The sequence below is a fragment of the Crocodylus porosus genome, unplaced genomic scaffold (assembly GCF_001723895.1).
Source record: "Crocodylus porosus isolate Cpor-Errol unplaced genomic scaffold, CroPor_comp1, whole genome shotgun sequence".
Classification (NCBI taxonomy): Eukaryota; Metazoa; Chordata; order Crocodylia; family Crocodylidae; genus Crocodylus; species Crocodylus porosus.
In genome coordinates this window covers 108,442,505-108,452,963 of record NW_017728947.1, presented here as the reverse complement: position 1 = coordinate 108,452,963, position 10,459 = coordinate 108,442,505, and the positions used below count along the sequence as shown (strand labels likewise).

The 10,459-nt window shown below is 47.7% G+C and overlaps 1 protein-coding gene across 2 annotated transcripts in view; it reads left to right on the top strand.

Annotated features, from left to right (window-relative positions):
- Positions 1–9: 9 nt before the first annotated feature.
- The window catches only part of SLC35F4 (solute carrier family 35 member F4), a 251,211-nt gene continuing 240,761 nt past the window's right edge, over positions 10–10,459 (top strand). For both annotated transcript variants that reach the window (XM_019550884.1, XM_019550882.1), the window contains exon 1: positions 10–128. In XM_019550884.1, the coding sequence (XP_019406429.1) occupies positions 26–128 (103 nt within the window). In that variant the 5' untranslated portion in view covers positions 10–25. The remainder of the gene's footprint in view (positions 129–10,459) is intronic.

Here is a 10,459-nt window from a genome sequence, read left to right as displayed (position 1 = left end):
GCCGCCGCCGCCCGTCCCGCGCCGCATGGATGTCAAGGCAGCGCCCAACGGCGTGGCCACCATCGAGGACCGCATCCTGCGCATCACCGGCTACTATGGCTACTACCCGGGCTACTCCAGCCAGAAAAGTAAGCGCCCCCGCGCCCCCGCCCCGCCAGGCGCTGGGTGAAGCCCGGGAGCTGGCGCCCGGCTGGTGCTGCCGGCTCTCGGGGCACGGGGGGCCGTCCGCCGGCAGCGGGCCAGGGCCCGGGCGCCCCTTTCCGCCCCCGGCTGACCGGGCTGCTCTCCCCAGCACCCCTGAAGTAGGACCCCGGCATCGCTGGGGCAGGGGCGCTGTGCCGCCCGCCCGCCCTCCTGCCTCGCGCAGGGTTGCGCAGCCATTAGTTTTTCAGCTGGGTCTCGGACCCATGCTTTTGGGTTTTTTTCTTTTCTTCTTTCCTATACGGTATGAAAGGAGCAGCCAGTCATCAATTTCCCTGTTTAACGTGGAGTTTAGATGATGCGTCTGTATAGCCGGCTTCAGATAGGGCTGATCCTGCCTCTGGGGGTACGTGGTTTCCGGAGGTCCTTTCCAGCCCCGTGTCTCTCGATTTTGTGATCGCCTGGCTCCAGGCAGGTCCATTCTGGGATTGTTTCCCCACCCCCCTTGGCACATTAGATGAAACTCATTTAAAAAACCCAAAAAACCCAATCTTCAGGGATTTGGGATACATTTTCTAACGTGCTCCGGCAAATCCACGCTGGGTACCAGCTGGCTGTCGGGTCCCTTTGGCCCAGGTGAGACCGCTTGGCTTAGGAGGAGGCAGGGGCACGTGATCGCGCAACTTTTCTGCCCCAGGTTTACAGGAGCCGTCCTGCGGTCCTTACTCGGGCAAAACACACAGTGAAGCACGCAGCGGTTTTGCTGGAGGGTGCCATGAGCCTCTGGACCATCAGCCTGGAGAGTCGAGCCCCCAGCGATTAGCAGTTTAGTATGTTCTTTGGTACCAGGGAAAAGTTTTAATGCCGATCACTCATCTCCGACAGCTATTTTAGCCTGAGACTCTCTTAAAATAGTCGTTTTCCATAGAAAAGGAATCGTACAAAGTTAGATTCTTTTCAAGGAAAACAATTAAAGGAATTACTGAGTGACTTTGCTACTTTAGCACGCAGCTTCTCTGGTTTCCGAGTTGGGTGGTTTGGTTTTCTTTTAGCTGCAAACGCTGAAATGAAAGCAAGCACTTCTTGGCGAAATGGAATATATATTTTTTTGCCTTTGAAGTTGTTTTTAATAAGGAACAGTGGGATTTTGGCAGCGGGGAAAGCATTAGCGGGTCTCTGAGAAATTGTTGCTGTCCCGACGCTCTCTTGGGCTGTTTGTTTCTTTTTAACAAAGGAAGTTAATAGATGAACCATCACTCATTTTTACATCTGGGGCAAAATGATGCAGTAGGATTTTATTGTTTAGTAATTATGACTGCAGTTGTGCAATAAGCTGCTCATGGAGTTAAAAAAAAACCCAACAAAAAACCAAAACCCAGGCAGTGGGCAATGCGGTTGGGAAAGCCAAGCACTTAGGTGAGCAGAAGAAGAGATCAGGCTGTTTTCTCTGCCTGCTTCAGCTCCCTGTGGGATCGCGAGGGATCACACAACCAGCCAGCAGCAATGGTAAGACTAAACCGAGGCTCTGTTAACCAACTGACACACACACGCAGGCTTTTTGCTTGATGTGAAAAAGGAAAAAGAGCTTTGCTGTAAAATAGACTTGGTTTAGCTGGGAAACAGCCTGAATACAGTACTGCACTAAGCTAGTTGCAGGGTGGCACTGGCGTTTCAAACGTGTTGGCCAGCTGGTGGGGTCGGAGAACCAGGCTGTGGCTTCTTGAGGAGCCGCTTGGGAAGATGCTTCAAAAAGGGCTTTTACAGGAAGATCGCGTGATGGTTCAGTTCAGCGACCTGTGCAGTCTGAGCAAGGGGGGGCCTTCTCTTCTCCCCTGCCCTGCACTCGGAGACAGCTCCAGGGGAGACCGCTGGAGCAATTGGCCTGAGTGAGGATGCGGTGAAGGCTTCACCACCGTGCCCTCTCTTTGCTTCAGTAGGAAAACAGGATCCTTCTGCCTGCTACCGGACACACGTTCCCTAGTAAAACGCAGTATTGAATTAGGCTCTGGAATTGAAGTCAGGAGACGACTGCGTGGACGGGAGGGGGGCTGCGTGCATGGCTCTCAGTGCAGGCTTTAAATATGCTACCGCTCTGCACATGTTCTGAATTACTTAAACATAGCTGGAGGCTACGTATTTAAAAAGCTGCAGTGGTGTCGACACGAGTTATTTTACTGCACATCTCTCGATAATGGGTGCTTTTTTTTTTTTTTTAGCCATTAGTCTTAGGAGAATGCAAGTAGGCGAGAATCTCAGATCTCATTTGGAAAGACAAAATAAGTTTCTGGTCAACCCGGGTGAGAGAAAATATGACTCAGATGCAGCCTAAATGCTCAAAAACCTGCAGGTAAAAAAAGAAGACACAGTCTCTCTCTTTTTTGTTTTTTGTTTTTTTTTTAAATCTCTTGATTTTTATGCCAATCTGATGACTTTAGCAGTCTGAATCAAGGGTTTTCTGTAACGCTTGTAGGTGGCAATGCTGCAAGTCACTAGTGATTTTTTTGGCTGCTTCAGGGTTTGGGTGCTGATTTGAGACCTCTTAAAGGGGCCTATTTTATTTTATTTTATTTATTTTATTTTTTTTTTGGAGGATTGGTGCTCTGCACTGTCTGAAAAATCAAACCCCTTTGAGGTGCCTCAGTGTGGGACTCTGTACACTGCAGCATCCAGAATCACGCATCACTTCTGAAGATCTTGGCTGGGAGATTTTATTGTTCCTACATTTAGATTAAAGCATATCTTTTATAATGTTTTTCTGAAGCTATTAAAAAGTGTTTGTAATAGCGTCGCATCCCTTTGCATTGCTTTCTGCAGTTATAACTCTTTTAACATTCAGACATTAAATATATGAAATCTGTCAGTCTGAATTACATTAATATTAGTTTTAAATTGACTTTGGTGGGGCCAGGATTTTGTCATAAGTCAGCCAAAAAGCTTAAGCGAAATTTGGATAGCACCTAGGGCTTCAGCTGGTGTGCTGGAAAGGGATGGATTTCATCATGTAGAGGATGAAAGCATACTTCTCATTCCAACATGAAATAATGGCAAGATGGAAAAGGCAAAAAAGATGCAATGTCTGTGAAATGCAGTGAGGGAGGTCAACAGGTTAATACAATAGCTGATATTACAAGACAGCTGAGCCTCAGTATCTTCTAGGAAATGCCTTTCCTCTGGCTGTCCACATAGGTTAAAACTTACGCCAGCACATATAATGACAGTCCCACGAGGCTTCACACTAATAGCTGCTTTTCTTTGGCTCACCAGTCTCAAAAAAATAGGGGTGTGGGAATAAAAATCTGTACTTTATATCTCCTGGTGATGTATTTAAGGATTAATGGTGATGTATTTAATGATTAACTGTAGACATGTGTTTCAGCCCATGATCATAAAGGTATTTTGCAGAAGGTATGTATTACCTCCCAACTTTCCCTTTCTCCAGTGATGGTAGTGGATGCTCTGTGTGCTTCACTCGTCTACACCATTGCCTCTCTTGCCCCTCTCTGCCATCTTTACTGCACTTGACCCTCCAGCTGTCACTCCCTCTCCCTTCTATCTCCGTGCTCACTGGACACCCTGTTTTCAGGCACTGCCTCTTGCCTAGTTCCTGCCTAGACCATCACCTTTCTACTCCAAGGAAAGTGTTTGGCCAAAGTCTCCGACCCATTCCTAGCAGAAGCCCACTCTTATCCTCCTGGTTGTGTCAGCCGCCTTCAACACAGCCAGCGCAGGCTCTTCTCGATATCTTGTGTTGGCACTGGTGCCTGGGACTTCATCTCCTCCTATGTCTCTAATGGCGCTTTCCCTAAGGTGTGTGGAGGACACTCTTCACCAGGGCACTGTCCTAGATCCCCTTCCCTCCCACCCTCTGGGCCTTATCTCTGGGTAATCTCATCCACCAACACAAATTCTACCACCGGTATTATTCAGACAACTTGTAAATCCATCTGTATCTCACAGCCCTGGCTCCTGTGCAAGCTAAAATCTCAGCCTGTCTCTCTGACACCTTGCTGGTATCTAGCCACTGTGTTGGCTCATGTTCAGCAAGCTAACCTGAGCTCTTAATCTTTCTCCACCTCAGGCTTTCCGTACTTCCTCCTTTCTTGATCACTCTTTCTTGTTCTAGGCAACGACCCATCCGCTCCCTCGTTCACAACCACACCATGGGCATTGGCTTTGACTTGGACTTCCCACTTGGGCTGTACTTGGCTAGGTTTTCCAGGTTCACCTTTAAGAACACCAGATTTATCTCTGCACAATATCTCTAGGAAAAGGTCTTTTTTCCCCCATATCTGTCTATACAGCTCAGACTTGGGTCCAGGCTTTCATCCTCTCAGTCTTTTATACTTCCATTGACAAATGCAGTTTTTGGGTTGATCACCAGCCAGGTTGCTGCTGCTAAGCCCCCTGCTACATGTTACATATATTACGCAATTAACTGGTTAATCATGCAATAAATTTAGACTGGCCACAAGCGCCAAGTAAGACCGGTCACAAGTACGAAGTAATTATCACACTGTTAACTGGTCAATCGCACATGTGCGAAGTACTTGTCATAACATAAAATGACTATCTAGCTGTAAGAAGATTTTGCTAGCCCGTCGCTTTGACCACATGTCCCCTTTCCAAGTGCCCATCCACCGACTCCCCATTCTCTGTCGCACCCAACTCAAAATGCTTACCTTCATGTCCAAAGCCCTCCATAGTCTATTCCTACCCCGTCCATAATCTCTTATTCCTTATTGAAGCTTGTTCAACCTGTGATGCCAGCCTTCACTCTCCACTTATGAGATTTTCAAACAAAGACCTTCCTGTTTTCTTTCATGCTGCCTCATGCTTTGGAGAAGCTCCCTTCATCTTCTGTCAGCCCCTCCTTTTAATCTCTCCTTTGTCATGTTACTTAAAAAAAAAAACCCTTAACAACAGTTAGGCTGCTGATGTGCTGTGACTGCCGTCCATCATGATGAGCTATATCACTTTCTTATTTGTTTCTCCATGTCCACCCGTTGTCTTGTCTTACCTTTAGATTGTAAGTTCTCTGGGGTTTTTTTGCTCTAAATTTTGTACCCAGCACAATGGACTCCTGGTCTATGATAGGGGCTTGTAGGAACGGTGGGATCATACTCACCATTGATTAGGCCTCAGCTGGAGTACGATGTCCAATTTTTCATTGCAGTTATTGGTGTTCGGTAGAGAAACTGGAGGGGATCCAGAGGTGATTGATAAAGATGATAAAGGGGTTGGAAAATAAGCCATTTGAGGAAAGGTGGAAAGAACTAGATATGTTTTGTTTGGAGTAAAGGGCATTGGAGGGAACATGACAGCATTTTTCAAATATTGGAAAGGCTGCCATAAAGAAGCTGGAGAACAATCCTTTGCTGTAGAGGGCAAGAAAGGAGGCAATGGGTTTTAACTACAGCAAAGCAGATATAGATCATATCTCAAGAAACACTTCTGAACTGTAAAGAAGCAGAAGGACAGTGCAACAAGCTGCCTAGGGAAATTGCTGAATCTTTCTGAGTGGAGGCGTTCAAGAGGAGGCTGGATGGGCATCTGTCTGGGATGGTTTAGGAACAGCAAACCCTGCATCGGTTCAGGGGGTTAGACTGGGTGACCCTTGAAGCCCCGTCCAACCCTGCGATCCCATGACGTTACAATAACAAGGTGTGCAAGGACGGCTCTGCAGCACAACCTGTATTGTAGGGGAGGCCATGGGTATCCAGGAGGGAGGCTGATGGCACGCGTCCCATTCTCTGCAGCACAGTGAACTCCTCGAGCTCACTGGCTAGTACAGCCAGGGGGATGAATGCCACTGCCATTCACCCCACCCCTCCTTTCCCACCACCAATTTCAGTGGCAGAGGAAATGGGGGGACAGCAACTGCTCGGAGAGCTCATGCACGTGTGCTATACAGTCAAAGGGTGGGTGCAACACCACCCCCTGGATCTGCCCCTGGCCTGGCCTGATAGAATAGAGATGCAACAGTAGACTGTGCCTTTGACACTGATTGAGATCAGCCTGTATGCTGCATATTATTATGACCAGGGGCTTTGTTGTGTGTAGATGTTTTTGGCAATCTTCCATTTGGGCTTGATTGCATCATGATTAACTGGTTCATGGGGAGGGAGAGCTGCCTGGTCCCCCCAGAAGCAGTGGTACCCTCTTGTTTTAGGAGAGTGCATCTGCCCTGCTGAATTTGAGAGCAAATGCAGAGTACGACATGCTTGCTGTCCTGCATAGCTGGAGAATTGCACGCTGGCTGAGTAACCTGCTGGGAAGAAGCACTGCATGTAGCCCTGTGCAGTGCCAAGCCTGCAGTGAATAGGTCCGATCTTGTGTTGAGTGTATAGAACAGCTCCCGGTTTTAGTGACTGACAGTTTCAGCCCCAGTTCAGCAAAACACAGGCACCCACTTAACTAGGAACACGTACGAAGCCAGTGAGAGTTGTTCATGTGTTGAAAGTTGGCAGGTACGGTATAAATGTTTTGCTTGGTGAGGAAGGGATTAGACACATCCCACATAAAGGCCAGAGCCTCTCCAGTTCCAGCCTGCCTCTTCAGCCCTCTACAGAAAACGTAAGTAGTTGTGGAGCAGGATCCAGCTGCAAGAAATGGGAATGAATTTTCTCCTAGTTACTACAGGCATTGTGTCGACAGCTCTGCTGCAGTACGAGCTGAATGGCAAAACAAGAACATCTCGCTGCTTGCTGGATGACATGCCCTCTGGGTGGGTCACCACTTCCAAGGGAGGACAGAGAAAAACTCTGTTTCCTGAAAAATGCCCTGCTGGTGCAGTATATGTGGGGCCCTTCATTTTGCTCAGCACGTACCCAATGCATGCAGAAAACGTGATCGGATGGGGTGTTTTAAATGTGCTTGTAAAGAGGGGTGCTTTGAGCTCTGGAACATGAGGCCAGTGGGGCTGAGCTGCCCTTGGGTTAGCACCTGGGAGAAGGCAAGGGTAGCTTAAGATTACTTTGGACAGCCAGTGACTCTATCATATATCTATCTTCATATATGTTGGAACAGTTTTCGTGGGATTACTCCAATGTATGCCAGTTGCAAACATTCATGGTAGGCATGGGGTCCGCTGGAAGGCTCTTGCATTGCAGTGCACTCGGGCAAACATACCCTACCCCGGCCTGATACCTTCCCATGCCATAGTTCCTCCCTCTTTTTCCCTAGGCAGCTAGAAATCCCAGCTGCTTTATTAGAGCATCTTCTTTGCTCTATGGGCTGGGCCTGGTGATCAGCGGTTTAACCTATAACTCCCACCAGTGATGGTAACACAGTACCAAAGATGTCAGTGGTATAGCTGCTGTCCTTAATGCCCCTTCGGCAGCACCGCATTAGAGTAAACATCTATATCTGGGGGTTATTTATATGTGTTCTTCTTTGCATGAAAGAGAAAAGCAATCTTTGATTCAAAGAGTAGCTTAAAGAAGCTGCTGTAAGCGGGGTAGAAGATGGATAGGGTACTTCTCTCAGGAAGGAGATTATTATCTGTCTTTCAGGGCATGAAAAGTAAATAACTCTCTAGCACCATGAGTGGAAGTAGGTTATGAAAGTCTTTCTTCAAGTGAAAGGAACCCGATAAATATTCCTTACCCACTGCTTTCTGCCTGGGCTCCATGCATAATTTTTAATCTAACGAGGCTGTGTTTTGTATGAATTGCTGCATTTCTGCTGAATTTGGTAATCTCGCTGCATCTGTGCAAAAGTATCACGTATGGTATGGGAGACTAGGCTTGCAGAGCATGCTGTGCCACTCGCGGTAACACTTAGGGCGCGTCTTTCACTTCTGCCATTCAAAACATCTCAAAGGAAGATGGCCAGGTAGTTGGGAAGCCAGGGCATCTGGGGTCTATTCTGGGCTTTCCCTCCTGATTTCCAGCACTCTAGGCCAGATCCTTAAAGGTACTGAGGTGTCTGGGAGTGAGGTGCCTTTCAAGATCTAGGTTTAATCTTTTCTGTGTCTACATCCCCCCATCTTTGAAGTGAATCTGATAAGAGCAGAGGCACCAACTTTCGTTTTGGCCAGCAGCTGCCAGTGGGCTTTGGGGGATGGATCTCTTCTCCTGGCCCCTGGTCTGACTACCTGGCCCTTGGCATCCTAGCTGCCCACCTCACTTAGCTTTCTGTTTCCTGGGTTAGCCTGACCCTTGCTGGGTCTTGTCCTGGCTCCTCCAAGGCTCCTTTTGGCCATCTTGGCCCTGCATCTCCACACATCGTACAACTCCCTGCTATTGTGTTTTCCCTTCTCTGGGGGAAGCTGAATGCCGGTCTGTCTTGTTCTTAAATTTCCTGTCTGGACCCAGACTAATGAGAGCAGGCTCCTCCTGGCTCGTGATCCTGGGCCTCCCAAGGAGCGATCCTCTCCTGGCTTGCCTCCGGACTCTTTTCTTGCGGCATGGCTGCATGGCTCCTGGGTGCTGAGGACCCACTCATTTTTTTTTCCGGTGGGTGCTTGAGCCCCAGAGCACCTGCAGAGTTGGCGCCTATGAATACAAGTTCCTTGGCCTGTCTTGCCTATTTAAACTGTAGCCTCTTTGAGTGGGGGCTATCTGTCTAGAGCTCTGTATAGCAGCTAACAAGATTCAGCCCTGATTTATTTATTCATATGGAGTACAGCAACCGAATGGCAGAACAGACAACCTATAAACCGTGGCATGGAAGAATAAGGCTAGAGTGACAGTTTTAGATTTGATATCCATGGTAAGGCATTGTCAGTAGCCTGGTGGAGGTCTTCAGTGCAACCATTGAAATGATGGCTAGGACGCTCCTCCATGACACGTGCTATAGTCTGAATTTTGCCACACTTGCGCTTGGAGCCTTTAACAAAATTTCATTTTTTAGTGGTAGTTGTAAAAACCCTGGTCAATGTTGTCCAGCTTTGCCTTGGTACAGCAAAGCCAGGGGTTTAGATGTGGGGTCTTGTGATGAGAAAGGTATTAGTGATGTCAGTTGTGTGCCATTGCTGTGACCATTTTTCCTCCATGTGAAAGTTTTCATCATTCAGCTCTTTTCCTGCACTCTAAAATGGCCTTCTCAACTTAAGCTGTGGCCTAGAGGGGTCATTAAGTTCCCCAAAATAGGTTGTGAATTAAATGTAAGTGTTTTTGTAGACACTTAAAATAGCCTGTTTCCATCAAAGATCAGGAGGAGGGATATGAGGTGGAGCGGACAACCGGGGAACAGGAGTGGACCTGCAAGTATCTGTTATGAGTCTCATTGTTTCATTCAGTTGAGTCAGTCGGGCTGGTATGAATGATCCTTCCCCAAACTGGGGCACAGCACCCAGCTGCTGAATAAATGAGGCCCAGCACTGATGTTTTCAGAGCTTCAGCATCACTTCCCCAACTTATACCAGCCAGTTTTGAGATGATGTTATTACACGTGACAAGTTTGTTCTTAGCTGTTTGTAAATGATACCTACAGGTGAGACTATGGTCAAGGTGGACATCTAAATATGTGGGGTGGGTTCATAGTGGGCCAGGTTTCCATAAAAGCTGATTCTTAGTTGGCCGGTCACCTGGGCATTAGTGAGACGAGAAAAGGAATAACTGTTTTGTCAGGGTTGGGCTTGAAAAACCGTTCAGTAGGATAGCCTTCTAAGTATGTCAGACCGTTACTGACTGTCGTTTCAGCAATGCTGAGGTCAGAGTCTTATGCTAGAATGGCGATATTGTCAGCATAAATACACTTTCTTGATTTTGTATGGGAAATATCATGCGTGTACCAGTTGAAAAGGGTGTGTCCCAGAGCCCTATGGTAAAGTGGTGTTGATGAATCTGGGTCTGCTTATTTTACCATCAAGGCAAACCCTGAGCTTGTGGTTGGACAAGATATAAAACAGTATTGTAATGATCTTTTTGCACCTGTTAGTCTTTACCAATTGAACCATAAGGCCCCTTATCCGTACCTGTATCGTAAGCTGAAGGGAGATCAATAAAGGTTGCTCTGGCCTTCTGTTTTCTTTGAAATCCCACTTCAGTAAAATTGGTGAGAGTAAGAACTTGATCACACCAGCTCCTCCCTGGTCGAAAGCCTGCCTGGTCTGCTGGAAGCCTGGGCTCCAGGTTAGGGATAATTCTCATAGTTTCATAGCTGGTCAGGTGAGAGGGGACCTGAGCAGATCATCAAGTCCGACCCCCTGTCGTGGCAGGAAAGAGTACTGGGGTCAAACGACCCCGGCAAGGGGGTTGTCAGGCCTCCTCTTAAAGACCCCCGGGGTAGGAGCCAGCACCACTTCTCTTGGAAGTTGGTTCCAGACCCTAGCCGCCCTGACTGTGAAGTCGCGCCTCCTGATATCTAGCCTAAA